Source organism: Lithobates pipiens, unplaced genomic scaffold (genome assembly GCF_037356315.1).
Source record: "Lithobates pipiens isolate NorthernLeopardFrog02 unplaced genomic scaffold, aLitPip1_a1.2 Scaffold_23, whole genome shotgun sequence".
In the NCBI taxonomy this organism is placed as follows: Eukaryota; Metazoa; Chordata; class Amphibia; order Anura; family Ranidae; genus Lithobates; species Lithobates pipiens.
The window spans coordinates 100,331,253-100,354,564 of NW_027507785.1; the positions used below are offsets into that span (position 1 = coordinate 100,331,253).

A 23,312-nucleotide genomic window follows, 5' to 3' on the forward strand; every position below is an offset into this window, starting at 1 on the left:
TGCATGACAAGTCGTACCCCATGATTCCCAATGATAACCATTCATATCTGTGCAATTTCAAGTTGCACCGACTTTAAAGTAGTTCCTGCACTACTTTAGTCCGACTTTGATGCAACTTGAGGTCCATTCCCTGCAATCGTAAAATGTATATATATATATATACTGCGCTACCCCAATGTTAGCAGCCAGCACAAAAAGGTGTAAATATAAAGCATGCACAAAAGGAAGAAGTGCAGCGCTAAATAAATTAATAGCAAATTATAAAGTGATCCAATAAATGATGCAAAAAATTGTGACATAAATAATACAGTCCAGTGTAAATCACCATATGAAAAAAAGGATTTTTTTAACCAATTTGCAGCCAGGCCCCTTTTTTTGATTCGGCACTGTGTCTCTGTAACTGACAATTGCGCGGTTGTGCGACGTGGCTCCCAAACAAAATTGGCGTCCATTTTTTCCCACAAATAGAGCTTTCTTTTGGTGGTATTTTATCACCTCGGCGGTTTTTATTTTTTGCGCTATAAACAAAAATAGAGTGCCAATTTTGAAAAAAATGCAATATTTTTTACTTTTTGCTATAATAAATAGCCCCAGAAAATATATATAAAAAAGTTTTTTTCCTCAGTTTAGGCTAGTAATAAGGGATAGTTTTATAGCATTTTTATTAATATTTTTTTTTACTAGTAATGGCGGCGATCAGCGATTTTTATTGTGACTGCTACATTATGGAGGACACATCGGACATTTTTAGCACATTTTTGGGACCATCATCATTTATACAGCAATCAGTGCTATTTAAATGCACTGATTCCTGTGTAAATGACACTGGCAGTGAAGGAGTTAACCACTAGGGGGCAGGGAGGGGTTAAAGCTACCATCTTGGCCTCATTTTAATCTTCAACTGCCATGATGCTGCACATGTGATTAGTTATGACACCAGCCATTGGATGGTTTGACAGTTACATTGAGAGCACAACCAATGGGACAGTTAACGTTTATGGCATTCCAGGAATGTAACTCTCATTTTAAACTATTAAATTGATGGGTTTACTTCCGCTTTAAGTGTGACGTGTGTTTTTTTTACTGTAGGGGGCGTGGCTTGGCGTGTGACGTCACTGATCATCTTTCCCTATAACAGGGAACAGACGATCAGTGACAGTCACACTAGGAAGCATGGGGAGAGGTTTGTTTACACATACCTCTCCTCCTTCTTCAGCTCTGTGACCCGATCTCGGGACACCAGCGGCAATCAGGTCCGCGGGTCCCACGGTCACGGAGCTCAGGACCAGCTGGGCACTTAAAGTGCAACGTACCTGTACGTTGATGTGCCCAGTCGTGCCATTCTGCCGACCTAAATGTGCAGGAGGCGGCCCTTAAGCGGTTAAACACGTGACAAAGAAAAAAATTCAAATCAGATAAAATTAATTCCAAAAGTGTCCAAACAAATATGTGACATCAAATTGATAGGTGACTATCAAATAGAATAGTGGTTCCGGGAGTATCCAGCCCAGTAAATGACAAATGTGATCCACTACCGTCAGCACTGATCGCTTACCAGAGGATGTGGACACACACAAGTATATACTTGGTGAGTCTAGCAGACCTAATAGTGTAATCCCAAGGGTCCAAGATTCTTTTATGAAGATCAAACATCCAGGAAATGCCTCTCATTTATATAAGATATGCTAAATTATACACGGATCAACCCCACCAGAGAAGCAAAAAAGGGGGGACATAGTGTAATTCCGTATGAACATTTTTATTAAAAATAGTGGTATAGGAATTGCAACTTGCATGCTCCAAGTAACAACAAGCGCTTTAAGATAAACAATTCAGCAGTAGTGAGCAGGTCAGCATACAGTCCGATGCGTTTTGTTTGAAAAAGCATCATCTGGGGTGCTGATCCCCCCTCAATACTGCATATATATATAGAAAGAAGAGGCCCCGTTCATGAGAAACAGCTGGGAAGCTGGCTTGGAATGCAATTGCGGTCCACTGTCGGTTTCTGGCAAGATGGCGCCACCACGTGCGCCTCAATCCTCGTTTTGGAAACCGGAAGTTGGGCGACATGCTTAGCAAAGACCAAGCCTCATTTTGGAGGGCAGAAAGTTGAAGCCTCACTTAGGAAAACAGGAAGTGAAACCAAACACTGGCAAAACACTTCCTGTTTATATCTTTATGGAGAAAACCGAGCCTCAATATGGTAAATAAATAAAAAAATATATACACTACTGAATAACTGAATAATCGAGAGCATACACAAGTGGGGAAACCAGTACTAAATAGACTAGATTTACCACCAATTTGCAAAAAATAATCCAATGGAAAATAAAAAATAACAATATTAAAAACGGTAGTATCTAACGAATAATAAAAATGACGGTCAGAAAAAATAATTATACATAATAATTCCTCATAAGGTAACCATGTATAAGCTGTCAAGCCACGATTAAGGGGGCCTCTCTGTCACATAGCCTAAGAGATATATAGAATTATAACATATTTTCCATAATTTGTTATTAAAAAAAGTGTACTGTAGCAAAAATATGCATAAACAAAATTGGACCTTAAATAAAAACATCATATAGAAAAGGAGATGACAGATAAAATATTATGGAGGATGTATAGTAATGTTTTGATTGCAGGCAGGAAAAATACCTAATTAGCAAAAAACAATAAAAAATTTAATTAAAATTGAAAATGAAAATACATTTTAAAATAAATTTGTGAAAATACCAAAGAATACATATATAAAGGGGAACTTCAACCCTGATTGATAAATGCATTGATGTCCCACTCAATATTTATGCCAAAAGGAGAGTAGGTCTGTAAATGGTATATCCAATAAGTTTCTAGGCGTGACACCCCTCTGGTGTGGGCCCCTCCTCTCCAAGGGGGGGTATATTTATCAATGATGACAAAATGTGAACCAGTGGGGTCATGATTATGATATTTTCTGTAATGCCTTGGTACATTGTGTTTGATGTCTCCTCCCTTGATTTTGGTGATATGCTCACCTACCCTTACGGAAAAGGGGCGAGTAGTACGTCCCACATACTGTTTCCCGCAAGGGCAGATGATCATATATACAAAATGCGTGGTAGCACATGTACAAAAAACTTTAATTAGATATACTTTATTGGTTACATTAGATCTAAATTCCACACTTTTACGTCTCCCACAGGTATTATGTTTGCAAACATCACACCTTTTACAGGGAAAATATCCCACCATATTATGGAAAAAAAGGGACATGTGGGTGGATTAATAGTGTTGGGGGCAATCTTTCCTTGAAGGGATGGTGCTCCTCTAAAAATAACCTTAGGTCGTTCGGGTAAAATAGTATAGAGAATATGATCATTCTTGAGAATACTCCAGTGACTATTAATGATGTTTTTGACATCTCTGTGTTGAGTGGAGTATGTGGAGTATGTTGTGAGCATGGCACATTTATATGTGTCCTCTGATTGACCAGATGGCTTTGGAGCAAGGAGTGACTTTCTGTCAATCAATGACACCTTGTGTAATTCCACATTTAGTGCTGTTTCATCATATCCCTTCTCAAGGAATTTGTATGTAAGGGTCAGTGCCAGTAAAATATGTATCTAGATCAGTACAATTCCTCCGCAGTCTCAAAAACTGACTGCGGGGGAAAGGTTGTAACCATGAACTGTGATGGCAACTATCAATGGAAATAAAACTATTACAATCAGTACTCTTGAAGTAGGTCTGACACTTAAATTGGCCAGAGAAAATCTGTATCTCCAAATCAAGGACATTAATCCTGGAGTAACTAGATTCATACTTCAAAACAATGCCACGAACATTGGCATTAAGAGACCCCAAAAAAATCACTTAGATTCTGGAGTGCCTTTCCATAGGAGGAGGATGTCATCTATATATCTGGCCCACAGGACCAGAGAGGGCCTATGCTCAGAATAGACGACATCCTCCTCCCATTTGGCCCTAAACAGATTGGCGAGGCTGAGGGCAAATTTAGCCCCCATAGCCACGCCTTTCTGTTGAAGAAAAATTTTGCCATCAAACCAAAAATAATTATTGTAGCGAACTCAAGGAGTTCAATAACATAATCCTTTTGTTGGCGCATAAGTGAATCCTCCCGTTGTAAAAAGTGTGCCACTGCCTCTAAACCCCTATCATGGGGTATGCATGTATAAAGAGCCAACAAAACATATCAATGTAAAATCTGACTTGTGTATGCCCTTTACACTTTCATTTTCATTCTAAATTAAACTTGAGGTATAAAACCTTTGAATGGTCTTCATTTAAAACATATGCCGAAGGGCCAAAATGAGACTTCAGTTGAATGCATTGACACATTGGATTTGAACAGTGATGTTTATATTTTAAGAAGCAGAACAATTATATTGGTGTACTTAAATAATGACATCATTAAATGCCATTTACTATTCTTATGACTTAGGAAGTGGCAGACGTCCAACTTCGAAATACACCAAAGTGGGAGAGCGTTTGCGACATGTCATCCCGGGTCACATGCAGTGTTCCATGACGTGTGGTGGTCGTGCTTGTAAATATGAAAACCCTACTCGATGGAGCGATGAGGAACAAGCTATAAAGGGGCTTTACTCCTCCTGGTAAGTTCATCATTGACTAATGCAGCTCATATTCAATGCAGGGTGCATTGTATTAGGATCTAACTTGATTGTATCTGCTCAGGAAGAGAGAGTACTGTTGACTGAAGCAGCATGCCGAGAGGGGGTGTTGGACTGCTGGAGCCCTTGACCACTTCTTGTGTGCGAGAGAAACCTTCTGACTATCCAAAGTGCTGCCCCCACAAGTATTTGAACCCATGCAGTAGCACTTATCAACTAAAGAACCACTAAAACTACAGCATATTTATTATGTATATACAGCTCCACTGTATTACAGTAATAGATGTAGAGGGTTTGTTTGGGCTTTAAAGTAATAGAAAGTAATAGTAAATGCTAGACATTTTCTTAATTGTCATCCCCCCCCCCCCATTCCCACTACTGCTGGCTCTGGGACCATCTGCAGCATTCCCAGAACTCCAGATCATAGGAGAGAGACTCTGAAAGTGACAGGTTGCTGCTGCTGTCATTAAAATTGCTGGGAGGAGGGAGCAGGGGCATAGATTGCCAGATGCTGTGTATTTCAGTGGACGCACACAGCCTCAGTTGGGGACATGCACACACGTGTATTACCCTAGCAACCTGCCTAGCTAAAAGAGACACCTACAAAAAGGAAGGTGGTGGGTGTGGTTTAGGGACTGGCCCCACTCATCTTTTAAGTCTTAAATCTATGCATTAAGATGAAAAACCTTCTGTGCTTCAGCTGCCCCCCAGACCCCTTCCATTCTTACCTGAACCTGATCGTTCCAGCAACGAGCATGAGCCCTGCGGCTCAAGCCGCTGTCTTGGGACCTCATTGGGTAGATTGATAGTGGCAGGAGGCATGGGTGAAGGACTGAGCCCTGCTGTCTGTGTCAATGGATGCAACAGCGGGACTTGTGAGCGTGCCCGCATGGGTGCCCCCATGGAAAGTGGCTCTCAGTGGGGGTTCTTGATGAAGAGGAGGAGCCAGGAGCATCTTCAGGGCACCCCAGAAAAGGAGGATCAGGGTTACTCTGTGCAAAAACCCTTGCACGGAGCAGGTAAGTATAACATGTTTGTTATTTTTTTTTTTTTAAAACAACCTTTACAATTTTTTTAAGGATGAATTGCAGGTGGCTTTTTACCTCTCAGATGTTGCAGTGGAACTGACACTTATCTTTAATTACCAGTACTTATATAAACTGATAGCAAAAACTTCAATTTGAAAATCATTTTTATTACTTTCTGTTCCAGGATCACAGATAAGATACTTGCAATGGCGAGACCCTCAACAGAAATCATTGAGAAATATAATATCATCAAGCAGTTCAAGAGGTAAGGTGGTTCTCTAATAAGTGGAGTGAACGCCATTTCTGTTTTCTGTCTTTTTGTTTTAAAGCTTTACTGTTTCAGTGTGAGACTCTTGTAGATGCTTGAAAGAAAATCTATAAATGAACATCACAATTTTTATGTATTTTTATAATTTGAATGAAGATGTATTTGTTTATTCACTATGATGATTTATGATATGTAATTTATGATATAAGAGTGCGGTTCCTTTATTTGTTTTTCTTGTAGATGGTTTGTTGTTGTCAAAGGTCAGAACCCCTGTTGTCAGCGCCTAGAGGCGATTCAGTTCGCATTGTGCGCTATACAAGTATTTCATTCATTCATTCATTCAAAGGTGGCCTTGTGCATTTGAACGCTGTTCTGCTTAACCAAATTGCGTTTGAAAGCAAAAGTCTGCTTTGGAACTGCTGAATTCATCTCAGTCTCTATAACAGGGGTGGGCAAACTGTGGCCCTCCAGCGTTTTCAGAACTACAAGTCCCATTATGCCTCTGCCTCTGGGAGTCATGCTTCTAACTGTTGTCTTGCAATGTATCATGGGACATGTGGTCCACAACAGTTGGAGGGCCACAGTTTGCCCACCCCTGTTCTAAGATAACCTTACTATATGTATATGATAAGGTTCTCTCTTAGGCCGGCCATAGACGGAGCGATTTTATTTCCTGTAACCATGGGTGATTATAACAGCCACTAGCAATAATTACTTGTAAAATCCGACAGGCTGGTTGTACCCAAGTTGACTGATTGATTGATTAACTTAGATACATTCAGGTGATGAACTGACCAAGATTTGAACCATCTATGGCCGGCTTTAATCAATCCTGTTCCTTGTAGACTACTGTATTTTGTCTACGTATAGAGTATGGAAAATACCCACAGATCAGACAAGTGTACATCTCATAGTTTGCTTTTTATCTTCTTAAAGCCCTGATGAAGAGGGTCTGTTTGACCCCTGACACGTGTTGGCTTCATACGGGATGTAACGTTCAATAAAATTAACTTCTCGACTCTACATAATGTGCCTGGCACCTTCTTCACCTCCCCAGAAAACTGAGGTTTGAATAACACAGGTTCCACCCATATATGCTCTAAAAAGGGTGTTATTGCCACCTAATCTGAAACTTTTATGGATCTGAAATCTGCATTTTTGTTCATTTAGATCAGTGTTTCTAAACTGGGGTTCCGCGAGGAGTCCCCAGGGGTTCCACCGCAATTCAACATTGTGGCGGATGTATATCCACCCAATGTTTCCATTGTTCCCAATGCAGTACTCACTGTCAGCGCGCATTGATACCCGATGCCCTCTCTGTAGTTCCGGCTCAGAGAACTCAGAGGGCAGAGTCTAGAGAAATGCAGAGCGCGGGATATCTGAAGCCGTGGGAGCTGAGAATGAAGAATGTAGAGGCAGGGAGCCATGATTGAAGAATGTGGAGGCAGGAGCATGGAGTGGGAGCCGAGGGAGCTGAGAATGAAGAATGTGGAGGCAGGGAGCCATGATTGAAGAATGTGGAGGCAGGAGCATAGAGTGGGAGCCGAAAGAGGAGGCCGGGAGCACAGAGAGGGAGCCGTGAATGGAGGCGGGGAGCAGACCAGAAGTGAGATCCTGTCTGAACTGTAGCAGTGCTGCACACTGTGGAGGGGGGAGCAGAGAAAAGGAGCACATGGCTGGATTGAAATGTAGCTTTTTGTGTACAGAAGGGGTTAATGCAAACTACAAGGGGAGAGGAGGGGAGGGGGGAGCAGAGAACAGGAGGTGACATCCTGTGTATATTAGCACTGAATGCAGACTGCAGAGGGGGGAGCAGAGAGTGGGGGCACACAACTGGGTCAGGGTGAATGTAGTAGGAGGTGAGATTATAATAGCATTATGTTATACCATAATTGTACATAATGCTTTTATAATCTCACCTCCTGCTACATTCAGCCTGATCCAGCTGTGTGCCCCCACTCTCTGCTCCCCCGCAGTCTTCATTCAGTCACTTCCATACACAGGATCTCACCTCCAGCAACATTCAGCCATGTGCTCCGACTGTCAGCATTCCCAGTACCACCCTCACAGGTTCAGAGGAGCTGGAACTATAGAGGAGGCACCAGATATCAATGCACTTTGACAGTATTCGTTGTCAGTGCACATTGAAAACAACAATGGTATCGTGTGTATTTTTTCTGCAGAGAAAAATACTCAAATGACACCAACATTATGGTGTAAACAGGGCACATAGAAATAAGTTGTTTTCTTTATGTACTTGCAGAGACCTACGTTAGAAAAATGCATGTCTCTGTGCATGATGTGGACAAGACCAAAATATTCTATGCAGGTCAAATCTGCAAATAATGTACATCAATTCCATCAATTATGCGTGCATGTATGTTGTGAACAAGGTCCAACTGATCCCATAGTCTGCTGTCTTTTTTATGAAACAATATTTGGGAGTTTTGTTCAAGTTTAGCAAGGCCTCGTTCACAGCATATATACAAAGAACTGATGGAAAATATGTGCAAATTTGACTTGCATAGAATATTTTGGGCTTGTTCTAACGTAGGTCTGTGCAAGGACATAAAGAAAGCAATAGATTTTTATGTGCTCTGTTCACACTATAATGTTGGTGTCAGGTTAGTTCTAATATTTATTCTATTATTTACAGCTATTTCTACATTAATTGTGGTTATATCTACAGCTCGCTGATCAGATCCAGAGGTGTAGATATGAATATTTTTTTTAGGGGTTCCCCGAGATCTCACATGTTTTTCCAAGGATTCCTCCATGACACAAAGATTGATAAACACTGATTTAGATTATGAGAATTAATACACTATGTAAGAACAATGGGGTTGAATTTATAAAATTGGGGAGGGAAAAATATGGTGCAGCTCTGCATGACAGCCAATCAGCTTCTACCTTTGGATTGTTCATTTAAGCTTTGACAATAAAACCTGGAAGCTGATTGTTTTTCATGCAGAGCTGCACCAGATTTTGCATTCTCCAGTAAATAAACCCCAACGTGTCATTTTATTTAAGTACATCACCTTTATCTGTAGGTACTGCTTAGAATGAAGGTCTAATGTTTGACTATTAAAAATATGTTAAGTAAGTCAGCAATTTATATGGGATGTACTTACTTTTTCATGTGACTGTATATAATATATATACAATAGGGAAAATTATTATTTGATCCCCTGCAGATTTTGTAAGTTTGCCCACTTACAAAGAATTGAAGGGTCTATCATTTTTATCATAGGTGTATTTTAAATAGATAGACAGAATATCAACCAAAAATCCAGAAAAAAACCACAACGCAAATGTTGTAAATTAAGTTGCAGTTCAGTGAGTAAAATAAGTATTTGATTCCCAAACAAACCATGACTTTGTACTTGCTGGAGAAACCCTTTTTGTAAAGTACAGAGGTAAGACATTTCTTGTAGTTGGTTATCAGGTTTGCACGAATCTCAGGAGGAATTTTGGTCCACTCTTCTTTACAGATCTTCTCTAAATACTTTTTCTTGGCTGTCGTTTGGCAACTCGAAGTTTCAGTTCCCTCCATACATTTTCTATAGGATTAAGGTCTGAAGACTGGCTAGGACTAGGCTAGGCTAGTGCTTCTTCTTGAGCCACTTTATTGTCTTGGTGGTATGTTTTGGGTCATTGTCATGATGGAACACCTATCCACGACCTATCTTCAGAAGAAGAGTCTCATCCAAAATTTTACAATACATGGTCCGTCCAATGGCTCCTCAATACAGCAAAGTCGGTCTTTACCTTTACCAGAGAAACAGTCCCAAAGCATCATGTTTCCACCTCCGTGCTTGACTGTAGGGATAGTGTTCTTAGGGTCATAATTATATTTTTCTTCCTCCAAACACGGCAAATCGAGTTAATGCCAATGAGATCAATTTTGGTCTCATCTGACCACAGCACTTTCTCCCAATCCTTCTCTGAATCATTTAAATGTTCATTGACAAACATTGGCCTGTACATGTGCCTTTTTGAGAAGGGGGGCCTTGCAGGCGCTGCAGGATTTCAATCAATGGTGGCATATTTTGTTATCAATGGTTTGTTTGGTGACTGTGGAACTAACTGCCTTAAGATCATTCACAAGCTTCTCCCGTGTAGTTCTGAGCTGATTCCTCACTTTTCTCATGATCATACTTACCAATGAGGCAAAATCTTGCATGAAGCTCCAGACCAAGGGCAATAGATGGTTATTTTGTATTTCTTCTATTTGCAAATAATAACAAACCGTTGTCTCCTTCTCACCAAGCTTCTTGCTGATGGTCTTGTAGCCCATTCCAACCTTGTGGAGGTCTACAATCTTGCCCCTGACATCCTTTGACAGCTCTTTGGTCTTGCCCATGATGGCGAGGTTTGAAAGGAAGAAAGAGATTCTGTGGACTGGTGTCTTTTATACGCATAACAAGTCATTGTTAGTTGTAATCTATGATCCACGTTATTGTCGTAATCTTTGTACCACATGAACACATACTGTAGCCAGTCTGTGGGAGACAGAATTATTGTTGGTTGGTAAGGGATCAAATACTTATTTTACTCACCGAACTGCAACTCAGTTCATAACATTTGTTTCATGTGTTTCTTCTGGATTTTTGGTTGATATTCTGTCTTTATCGTTTACAATACACCTATGATAAAAAATGATAGACCCTTAATTTCCTTGTAAGTGGGCAAACTTACAAAATCTGCAGGGATCAAATGATTATTTTCCCCACTATATGTGTACTGTAAATATATCAAATATTTGTATGTGTATGACAGCAGCTGCCAGATATGCAGTATATATGTTATTTCTATTTTTGTATTTCTTTTTTTTTTGAGCAGAGGAGGGTGGTGGATGGCTGCTTAATAAAGCGGGAGTTTTCCCTATGCCTTTGCTATGGGGAGAACTTAAAAAATTGTCTAATTTTCATTGCTTAATTAGTTTGACACATATTTCATTTTATACATAACTCTATCATGAAAATGGGGCAGACCTGGATATTAAATATTTCTTATTTACCTCTATTTCTGAAGCTGTGGAATAAAAACAGTAATTAACCTGCAGCGTCCTGGGGAGCACGCAAGCTGCGGGAATTCTTTAGAGCAAGAAAGTGGGTTCACGTATCTTCCAGAGGCCTTTATGGAAGCTGAAAGTAAGTTCCATCCTGCTGTTTGTTCTCATTAATTATAAAACAGCATCAATTTGTGTTGCTGGGCTAAGAGGCCGTTGTGTAAGGTCCATCCGTCGGTAACAAAAGTCATTACTACATGTAATTGGAAAGTACACTCTCTCACTGTGGTGTCACAGATGTTGGAAAAACATTGTGACTTATTTAAACAGTGGCAATCTTGCTGTTATATTGACAATGTGCAAGCAGTATTCTCACTTTGCTTAATTGAATTTTTCTAATAGCATGGAATCATAGCGTGCATTCAAGATTTTCTGGTTTGTATCCGTTTTCTTTTTTCAGGCTTTTTTTTTTACTTTATTTTCACATGGTGATCCTGCCAGTAACACACTTCCTGTCCTTAGAGTTATAACATTCATTCACTCTACTGTATCTATGAGGGGCAGCGTTGTCCCCTTGGGAAAGGAACACAGAACACCTCACCCTCTCCTCTTTATAGCATGAGGAAGGTGTCCTCTAGTCCACAGAGATAGCTAGGAACAGTGTGCACAGGAAGTTATCTGCACACAAGATTTTTGGCAGGATTAACAGGTAATTATTTGCACTTGGAGAACATAGATAACAGCTCATCTCTTTGTGCTTTTGAGCCAGCTGTTTGAGCCTCAGGCTGGCCATATATGGAGAGAAATTTGCCCGGTTCAGCAGGGTCAAGTTGAATTTTGATATATGCTTGACCATTGTAGTTGAACAGAAGTCAATCGACCAATCATCTTCTGTTCAACTGCCCTATCTGTATTTTTCTGCTCGATTAGCACCACAGGCAATAGGCTGCAGCTCTGATCTGTGTATTCTGACCGCGGGAGTAGTCTCCTCACTGTCAAAATGCAATCACACAGCAGGGAGGATTCCCCTATCCAGGTTTAATGTGTGGATGTGGGGATTGAGTCAGCTTTAAGCTCCTTTTCATATTTTTAAAGGCTTTAGGTTTCCTTTGTTGACGTAAGATGCCTTTTTTTCAAAGAAATGAGCAGTAACTCCTTGCCTTATCAGACCAAACTCCCAGTCAGACAAATTGTACCTCGCAGCAAGCAGCTCTGCTGTGTGTCTCTTTGCGTAACACATAGTGCTCTGAGAATCCTTTGTCATACCTAAAGTTTTATATACACCAGGGATAAGGCAACTTTGGCTTACCAGCTGTGGTGAAACTACAAAGCCCATGATGGCTTTACCTCAGGGAGTCATGCCTATGAGTGTTATGCCGCGTACACACGAGCGGACTTTTCAACATCCAAAGTCCGAAGGACTGAGTCCGTCAGACTATCCGATCGTGTGTGGGCTGCAACGGACTTTTGACTCACCAAAGTCCGAAGGACTTTAGAATATGGAACATGCTTCAAATTTTTCCGAAGGAACTCCGCCGAACCCGGTCCCCTTCGAAAAATCCGCTCGTGTGTATGCTACTCCGACGGACTAAAACCGACGCTAGGGCAGCTATTGGCTACTGGCTATGAACTTCCTTATTCGAGCCGAGTCGTACGTCATCACGTTCGAATCCGTCGGAGTTTAGTGTGATCGTGTGTGGCCAAGTCCGCTCGGCCGAAAAGTCTGTCAGAACTCCGTCGGAATTCCAGCAGAACTCCGACGGAACTCCTTCGGAAGTCTGTCGGACATAAGTCCTCTCGTGTGTACAGGGCTTTAGAGTTCTCATGGGACTTGTAGTTTCACCTTGGCTGTTGTGGTCAAAGTTGCTTTCTTTAATATACAGTACACTATATGGCAAATAGTTTGGGAATGTCTGCCAATTACACCTACCTTATTGCCAAAGTTATGTAAATAATTCCACAAATTGTTGCATTCAGGTGGTTTCACTGAAAGATACTCTTGATGCTGCGGTGTATAGTACGAGGGAATTTTAGTAATTTGTGTGTTTACAACCTTGTGGCAACAGTTTGAATAGGACCCTTTTCTGTTGTAGCATGACTGTGCCCCTGTGCACAAAGCCAGGTTAATAAAGACATGGTTTGGTGTTGATAAACTTGGATGACCTACACAAAGCCTTGATCTCAACACTAATGAACACCTTTGGGATAAATTGGAATGCCAGTTGCGAATAAGGTCTTCTCTTACCTCACCACCTGATCTCATGAATGCTTTTTGTTTGATTGAAGGGTCACACATTCTCAGACACAATCCAAAAATGTCTGTTAAGCCTTCCCAGAAGAGTAGAGGCTATTATAGCCGTAAAGGGGGATGTGGGAACTACATATTAATTAACTCATATGGATGTGATGGTAAATTATCTACAAACTCATATTAGGAAGTATACCGCCTGTTGCATTTTTTAGATTAATTTTTTTCATTTTTGCAATATACAGTATTACTTATCCAAAAGATGTAGAGTGTTTTGAAAAAGTATTCATACCCCTTGAAATTTTCCACGTTTTGTCATGTCACTACGAAAAACGTAAATGTATTTTATTGGGATTTTATGTGATAGACCAATACAAAGTGGCACATAATTGTGAAGTGGAAGGAAAATGATAAATGGTTTTCAATTTTTTTTCAAATAAATATCTGAAAAGTGTAAAATGCATTTGTTTCAGCCCCCCTGAGTCAATACTTTGTAGAGCCACCTTTCGCTGCAATTACAGCTGGAAGTCTTTATGGGTAGGTCTCTACCAGCTTTATACATCTAGAGAGCAAAATCTTTGCCCATTCTTCTCTGCAAAATAGCTCAAGCTCTGTCAGATTGGATGGAGAGCGTCTGTGAACAGCAATTTTCTAATCTTGCCACAAATTCTCAATTGGATTTAAGTTGGGACTTTGACTGGGCCATTATAACACATGAATATGCTTTGATCTAAATCATTTCATTGTAGCTCGGCCTATATGTTTAGGGTCATTGTACTGCTGGAAGGTGAACCTCTGCCCCAGTCTCAAGTCTTTTGCAGACTCTAATGTCGTGTACACATGACCGGACTTTCCGGCAGACTAGGTCCGACGGTCTTCCCAACGGACTTTCGGCTGAGTTTTGACGGACTTTCCGAATGAACGGACTTGGCGACACGTGAACAGACTAAGTCTGTTCGTAAATCCGTTCGTTTGGACCTGATGACGTAAGACGGCACTAAACAAGGAAGTTCAATAGCCAGTAGCCAATAGCTTCCCTTGCGTCGTATTTGGTCCGTCGGACCAGCACACAGACGAACGGTTTTCCCGATTTTAGTCAGTCGGATAGATTTGAAACATGTTCTATTTCTAAGTCCATCGGATTTTTTTTTTGAAAAACAATCGGACTAGCCCACACACGATCAGATTGTCCGATGGACTAATCCCTTCAGACCTAGTCTGCTGGAAAGTCCGGTCGTGTATACGCGGCATAACAGATTTTCTTCTAAGATTGCCCTGTATTTGGCTCCAACAATCTTCCCACCAACTCTGACCAGCTTCCTTGTCCCTGCTGAAGAAAAGCATCCCCACAACATGATGCTGCCACTACCATGTTTCACGGTGGAGATGGAGTGTTTAGGGTGATGTGCAGGGTTAGCTTTCCGCTACATATAGCATTTTGTTTTTACGGCAAAAAAGTTTTATTTTGGTCTCATCTGTCTAGAGCACCTTCTTTCACATGTTTGCTGTGTCCCCCACATGGCTTCTCACAAACTGCAAACAGGACTTCTTCTGGCTTTCTTTCAACAATGGCTTTCTACTTGCCACTCTTCCATAAAGGCCAAAATTGTGGAGTGCAGGACTAATTGTCCTGTGGACAGATTCTCCCGCCTAAGCTGTGGATCTCTGCAGCTCCTCCAGAGTTTGGGATATTTTTTTTATAACCTAACCCTGCTTTAAAGTTCTCTAAAACTTTATCCCTGACCTGTCTGCTGTGTTCCTTGGCTTTCATGATGCTGTTTGTTCACTAAGGTTCTCTAACAAACCTCTGTGGGCTTTACAGAACAGCTGCATTTATACTGAAATTAAATTCGGTGACTTCTAAAGGCAATTGGTTCCACTAAATTTTAGTTAGGGGTATCAGAGTAAAGGGGGATGAATACAGATGCACCCTACACCTTTCAGATATTTATTTGTAAAAATAATTGAAAACCATTTTTGATTTTCCTTCCACTTCAGAATTATGTGCCACTTTGTGTAGGTCTATCACATAAAATTCCAATCAAATACATTTACTTTTTTGGTTGTAGCATGACAAAATGTGGAAAATGTCAAGGGGTATGAATACTTTTTCAAGGCATTGTAACGTGGTGCTTCTTTATTATTGCACCATTAACAGACAAAATGAGAATAAGAGAGAAATGTTAGACATTAAAAAGTGTCCATCTCCTTAAATTGTATTCTGTTGAAATGTGGATTAATTATGTCTCCAATTGGTTGTTACTAATTATTATTATTTATGTTAAAATCAATAATAATTTATATATTATCATTGTTAGTGATGGTGGTATAGAAGTACAATTTCAACAACCATTTCAAGCAACCAGAATTAATAAACAGATTAACCACTTCAATACCGGGCACTTAAACACCTTCCTGCCCAGACCAATTTTGAGCTTTCAGCGCTGTCGCACTTTGAATGACAATTGCGCGGTCATGCTACACTGTACCCAAATTAAATTTTTATCATTTTTTCCCCACAAATAGAGCTTTCTTTTGGTGGTATTTGATCACCTCTGCGGTTTTTATTTTTTGCTAAACAAATAAAAAAATACCGAAAATTTTGAAAAAAAAAATGTTTTTTTTTTTGTTTCAGTTTCAAAACTTTGCAAATAAGTAAGTTTTCTCCTTCACTGATGGGCACTGATGGGGTTACACTGATGGGCAATGATAAGGCGGCACTGATGGGCACCGATGAGGTGGCACCAATGAAGTGGCACTGATGAGGTGGCATTGATGGACACCGATATGTGGCACTGATAGGCGGCACTGATGGGTGGCACTGATGGGCGACACGGATGGGCACTGATAGGTGGCACAAATTGGCATGGATAGGTGGCACAGGTGGGCATGGGTTAGGCGGCATAGGTGGGCATGGGTAGGCGGCACAGGTGGGCATGGGTAGGTGGCACAGGTGGGCATGGGTAGGCGGCACAGGTGGGCATGGGTAGGCGGCACAGGTGGGCATGGGTAGGCACTGATAGGCGGCACAGATGGGAACTGATAAGCGGCATTGTATTATAATATATTGTACAAATGGATGCCAATCAGTGCCAATCAATAATGCATGCCAATCAGTGATGCCCATTGTGGGCACTGATTGGCATCCATTATGGGCACTGATTGGCATCCATTGTGGCACTGACTGGAATCCCTGGTGGTCTAGGGTGGCATACCTTGTCCTTGGCATCCCTGGTGGTCTGGTGGCGTCCCTGGTGGTCCAGTGTGGGCATCCTCGGGGGGGGGCTGTGCTGATAATCGATCAGCACAGACCCCCCCTGTCAGAGGAGCAGCCGATCGGCTCTCCTCTACTCGCGTCTGACAGACGCGAGTGAGGAAAAGCCGATCACCGGCTTTTCCTATTTACACTGTGATCAGCCGTGATTGGACACGGCTGATCACGTGGTAAAGAGTCTCCGTCGGAGACTCTTTACCGAGATCGTAGTTGCCGGGTGTCAGACTGACACCCCGCAACAATGATCGTCGCGATGCGCGCCCCCGGGGGCGCGCAGCGGCTCATAATCCTGATCACGTCATATGACGTCCGGTCAGGATTATGAAACCACTTTGCCGCCGTCTATTTGCTATAGGGCGGGCGGAAAGTGGTTAAAGTAAAGTGCAATGCTCCCACTTAATAAAACTAACAAATTATGTGAAAACAATATATCAAATGTAGTGAATTGCATTCCATGCAAAATGCTGCAAAAACAAAAACTGAACTGATAAAATAATGCAAATCAGTCCTGTACCCAAAAGTGCACAATAAGTTAATTTCTTCTCTTCTTCTTGTGACTTGTGCTCATCCACCACCAGGTGAAAAATCTGCCCACCTCCAACACACTCAAAACAAGCTCATCTGTGTCCTCCAACTGGTTGTAATTCCAAAAAACAGCAGACCTCTCAGAATGGATGGGGACTCCTGATTCCACACCAGTCTGTATGATATCCACCATGTATTATATGAGACAAAAGGGCAACAACATAGTGCTCTCCAGTTAAAAAGTTTTATTATTCCCCACTAATTAAAAACAGTTAGCCCTTGTACACACGGTCGGACATTCCGACGGAAATGTCTGATCGGACCGCGTTGTCGGATAATCCGACTGTGTGGGCTCCATCGGACTGTTTCCATCGGAATATCCAACCGACAAAGTTTTAGAGCTGGGCTATAAAATTTTCCGACAACATGATCCGATCGGACTTTGTCCGATCGTTTGTAGAGAATTCCGATCGGACAAAGTGCCACGCATGCTCAGATCAAATTCCTAGACCAAAGCTATTGGCTACTAGCCTGAACGTAGTCCCATAGTAACAAAATAACGGCATCACGTTACGAACTATCGGGTTTTCCGACAACTTTGTCCGACCGTGTATATGCAACACCAGTTTCGGACAAAATCCGTCGGACTTTTGGACAAAATCCGTCGGACTTTTGGACAAAATCCGTCGGACAAAATCTGACAAATTTTGTTGTCGGAATGTCCGACCGTGTGTACAATGGCTTACAGGAAAACCAATACAATGCGCTCTAAAATCTGACCGCCAGCCAGCTTACCACTTCACTCGTACAACGGCGGTGCCATGACATCACAAGCTCGGCTCCTCCATCCTAGACATGTTGTGCGCTCCAATAGGGCTTTCCCAGTAGGTGGGGAACCGAGTAATTTGAATCCTTACACCCATAAACATCATCTCCATAGTTACAGCAAACACATTTCACTCAGCGGGAACCCAAAGTGACGTGCTCGCTCTAGCTGCCTCCGCTCCGGAAGCCATACTAAATCCTGATCTACTGTTGGGGACACTACTGACATCCACTATACTATCCCAATTTTCTCCAAACCTCTCTCCCTTTGATGGATAGTGATATAGAGCAAAACTTCCGGATGCCGTGATGCACACTATCAACAATAAATACATATATTATTATATATTATTACACATAAAATAAAACCTACTAGAATCATATTCATATAAAAAGCAGCATCTGGATTCAAAACTATAACCTAACTATTGTTTATAAAGCAATTAAGATCATAATCAACATTTATAGTGGCGTTCTAACCAAAACTGGAACCTCTGCTTATCTGCTGCCTCCCCTCCAGTGCCACATTTGAAATTTTTCAGGAGAGGGGTACCCGTTTTTGACAGGTACCCTTCCCCACTTCCAAGGGAGACAGTGCCATGGCGCCATCCCTCGGATGTTTGGCCCCCTCCTCCTTCCTCCGCCACAGGGCCAGTTAAAATGCGCAGCACGCTTCCCGCATGCGCAGTAGGGAACCGTCTGTGAAGCTGAAAGGCTTCACTGCCAGTTTCCCTTACAAGGAATGGCTGCGGCAGCACCCGAGAGCCAAACCGAAAATCAGCTGGGGTGCTGATATCATGGGAACCCTGGACAGGTAAGTGTCCTAATATTGCAAGTCAGCAGCTACAGTATTTGTAGCTGCTGACTTGCAATTTTTTGTGGGGAGGGGGCGGAACTCCTCTTTAAGTCTTGGGGTATTAACACTTTGGTCTCTTAACACCTCGAGACTTAAATGTTGATTTTGATCTTAATATAGAATATGCCATATAGTACATGGTGGATATCATATGAGCTGGTGTGGAATCAGGAGTCTCCATCCAGAGTCTGGGAGGTCTGCCTTTTTTTGGAATCACAACCAGTTGGAGGACACGGATGAGCTTGTTTTGAGTGTGTTGGAGGTGAGCAGGTTTTTCACCTGGTGGTGGTTACAATAAGAAGTCAAGAGATTTGGTCACTTATTGTTCACTGTTGGGTGCAGAACTGGTTTGCATTATTATATCATTTCAATGTTTGTTTTTGCACCATTTTACATGGAATGCAATTCACAAATAGACTACATTTGACATATAGTTTTTACATATATTGTTAGTTTTATTCAGTGGGAGTGTTCGCTTTAATTTGATTATTAGATTTGTGGTATAAGGTGGGGTGGAATCACCTTTTGGTGTTATAGCTAGAAACAGTAGTTTGTATATTTATTTAGCTGTGCAGCTTGAGAAATCTATAGATATATTCCTTTATTTGCATAGAACTGAAGTGGGGTGCCCCCTAAAAAAAAAAAATTAAAAGTCAGCAGCTACAAATACTGCAGCTGCTGACTTTTAATAATCGGACACTTACCTGTCCCAGGGTCCAGTGATGCGGGGGAACGAAGCCCCCCCCCCTCGTTCCCCGCTCCGCACGCGGCGCCGGCATTCTTACTGTGGACACCCAGCTGTGAAGAGCGCGCCGCGCGCCGTGATACGCCGCACAGTCATCTGGGACATGTGACAGGTCCCAGGTGACTGTGCGGCACTAAGGGGAAGTGATGTCACCAGCCCGGGCACTGAAGGAGGCAGACTAGGAGGGACCCCCTAGCAACAGGCATTTAGAGGTGAGTAAAAAAATAAATTTTCCAATTATTTTTTATTTTTTTTATTTTTTTATGAATTTTAAGCTATTTTTTTTGGGGGGGTGGCAATGCCACTTTAATAAGCAAGCTTTTACGGAAAGTAAATTGTAAGAAATTCAGAAAAAAATTGTTAGAAGGTTGTTATAGGATACTTATTTTATTTTGGTTTCTCTGACAAGTGAACCTTTTTTATAAGCTATTGTGTTGTCGCCTAATGTTGATGAATCGTTTCACAAGCCTTTTGTGATTCGATTTTCCACATCTGCTCCCCACTACAGGGACACTACATAATTGTTTTTGTTATTTTTAGTAATTGCTAATTAATATGACAGAGAGCTGCAAGCTAAATTAAATAGATCATGATAAAACTCCTGTAGCAGCCTAGACACAGTGGGGTTTGATTTACTAAAGACAAAGCGCAGTTGCACCCTGCAAGTGCAGTTGCTCCATAGCTTAGTAAATGAGCAGAAGCTCTGCTGACTTCCATCATCCAATCATGTGCAAGCAAAAATGCTGTTTTTTTTTTAAATTATACTTGCATGTGATTGGGTGCTTATTGCAAAGAGAACCTTTCCCTCATTTACTAAGCTCTGGAGCAACTGCACTTTGCAAAGTGCACAGTCTCTTTGCCTTTAGTAAATCAACTCCAATGAGTACTGTGATTGTGACGCACCACCTCATGTGCAGAAGTCACTTATTCTTGGTTTAATGTAATAAAATGCTCATCTCTTTCAGTTTATTTTTACAATTTTGGATGGAAAGACTACGGTGTTGCTTCTCTGACCACAATTCTTGATATGGTGAAAGTTATGTCATTTGCCTTACAAGAAGGAAAAGTAGCAATTCACTGCCATGCCGGCCTAGGACGGACAGGTGAGACAAGTTTAAAGAGACATTATCTTTGAGCATATCTACAGCCAGTAGTAAGTTCCAGCGCTGTAATTATATTTTGAACATAATTCATACCCTTGGCTGCGCCCAAGGTACTAAAATAAAAGATTGTTAGGATGTTTTATCATGTGCGCCCCAGTGTTCAATATATAAGTCCTGGGTAAAGCAAAACTCCACCAAAAATAAAAGATTTTAGGATCTTAGTTGTTTATTCTATATACTGTATATGCCCTGTGTTATTCCTATAACTGCAAACATCCTCTATTTGCAAAGTTTAGCTCTATTCTTCCTTTGAAATCCTGGTAATGATACTCATCTATCTGAGAGATGACTACAGGGAAAGGAGTTCTGTTTCCCTAGTCACCTTCAGCCTGCATAGTGGACAATGAAGAACAGGCTGCACTTTGATAATATTATCCCTATCCTGTCTTCTTGTAAGCAGGTCCACACTGTTATACCTAGTACACACAATTAGAAAAAAGGAGGAAAAATACCGCTTTCAAAACGATTGTATGATAATCTGATCACTAGTTACACAGCTTTTGAGGTCCGATCATGAGGGTTCATTCAATAATATTCAAAGAGACAGCCATAAAAAAAATTCTCATACAATGAATGAAAAAATTATTTTCATTTAACCACTTACAGACCGGACCATTTTGCTGGTCAAAGACCAGACCACTTTTTGCGATTCGGCACTGCGTCGCTTTAACTGACAATTGCGCGGTCGTGCAACGTGGCTCCCAAACAAAATTGACGTCCTTTTTTTCCCACAAATAGAGCTTTCTTTTGGTGGTATTTGATCACCCCTACGGTTTTTATTTTATGCGCTATAAACAAAAATAGAACGACAATTTTGAAAAAAACGCATTATTTTTTACTTTTTGTTATAATAAATATCCCCCAAAAATATATAAAAAACATTTTTTTCCCTCAGTTTAGGTCGATACGTATTCTTCTACATATTTTTGGTAAAAAAAATCACAATAAGCGATTATTGATTGGTTTGCGCAAAAGTTATAGCGTTTACAAAATAGGGATAGTTTTATGGCATTTTTATTAATAATTTTTTATTATTTTTTTTTTTACTAGTAATGGCAGCGATCAGCGATTTTTATTGTGACTGCGACATTGTGGCGGACACATCGGACATTTTTGACACATTTTTGGGACCATTGTCATTTATACAGTAATCACTGCTATATAAATGCAGTGATTCCTGTGTAAATGACACTGGCAGTGAAGGGGTTAACCAGTGGGTGGCAGTGTAGGGGTTAAGTGTTCCTAGGGGTGTGTTACTAACTGTGGGGGGGTTGGGCTTTCATTTAGTGAACACTGATCTCTGCTCCAATCACATGGAGAAGAGATCAGCGTCACCAGTTGCTAGGCAGAATGGAGAAATGCTGTTTACACGGCATTTCCTCCATTCAGCCATCCCGTGAGACGATCGCGGGTATGCCGATCGAGTCCGCGGGACCCGTGACCGGACTCACGGGGGCCCCGACCGGCACGCGAGCACGCCGCCGGTGGCGCGCTCGCGATGGCAGGGCGGCATTGAAGATTGGACATACCTGTATGCCAATATGCCTGACCGTGCCATTCTGCTGACGTACATCGGCGTGCGCTGTTCGTGAACCGGTTAATCAGTACAGTATTCGCCGAAAAAAATCAGAAGACCAAGATCACGCATGCTCAGAAACAAAAGAATACATCACCATTATGGCTGGGGAAAAAATCAATTTGAATCTTGAATCGAGTTGAGAGGTCAAATCGATTAAAATTTTCATCAAACCGAGTTTTTTGTTTTTTTTCACCAGGAACGGCGCTGACACAGCGCCGGTCCTGAGGAGCTGCGGGCAGGAGTTTTTAGGTGAGGCCGTGGCTTCGGCCTAGTCCGCGAGGCCGGATGCCGCAATCGATTTGAGACGTGAATCAAGTTTTTTTTTTTTTTTTTAAATCGCAGATTTTTTTGGGGGAGAAAATCGCCCAGCTCTAATTACCATACAATACTACACATTACATCACTTCTGAAGTTGTATTCTGTCCTACAAGAATTTTAGTAACTTTAGTAACCTCTTCATTAAAGAAGAGTCATTTGTTCGATATTTTCATCTTGTGTACAGGACTTTAGGCTCACAGGACTGTGCAAAGCAATTGAATCCGGATTGCTTCAGAGTATTGACCTTTTGTCTTCTAATCTGAGTGCTGTTGTGCAAAAGATTACAGGAGGTGAACATAAAGACTGAGCTGATTTATGAATACATTTAGGGCAGATTCACGCATTATATGCCTGTAGATGGGTGTTTCTATACATTTTAAAATACACCACTGCAAATATAGGGGAATAAATAGTACCCCTTTAACCACTTCAGCCCCGGCAGAATTTACCCCCTTAATGGCCAGGGCATTTTTTGCATACCGCACTGCGTTACTTTAACGGACAATTGAGCGCATGTGCGACACTGTACCCAAATAAAATAAATAGAAATAAACAAATAGAACTTTCCAATCCAATCCTATCCAGTAAAAAATGTAAATTACTAATTGTTTCATCAATTTAGGCCAATATGTATTCTCCTACATATATTTGGTAAAAAACAAAATAACGTTTTTATAACGTCTACAAAATAGGGGAAAAGATTTAGGGACTTTTTATTTTTTTATTGTTTTTATTAGTAATGCGGTGTTCTGTGATTTTTAGCAGGACAACAACATTGCGGCAGACAAATCTGACCCAAAGTGACTTTTTTTGGTGACCAGTGACTTTTTGGTGACAC

General features: G+C 41.2%; 1 protein-coding gene across 1 annotated transcript in view; it reads left to right on the top strand.

The window, feature by feature from the left end:
• The window catches only part of PTPDC1 (protein tyrosine phosphatase domain containing 1), a 150,155-nt gene that overhangs the window by 84,494 nt on the left and 42,349 nt on the right, over positions 1–23,312 (top strand). The window contains exons 3-6 of the mRNA XM_077452103.1: positions 4,445–4,616; positions 5,847–5,927; positions 10,965–11,083; positions 20,380–20,517. Coding sequence (XP_077308229.1) covers positions 4,445–4,616; positions 5,847–5,927; positions 10,965–11,083; positions 20,380–20,517 — 510 coding nt within the window. The remainder of the gene's footprint in view (positions 1–4,444; positions 4,617–5,846; positions 5,928–10,964; positions 11,084–20,379; positions 20,518–23,312) is intronic.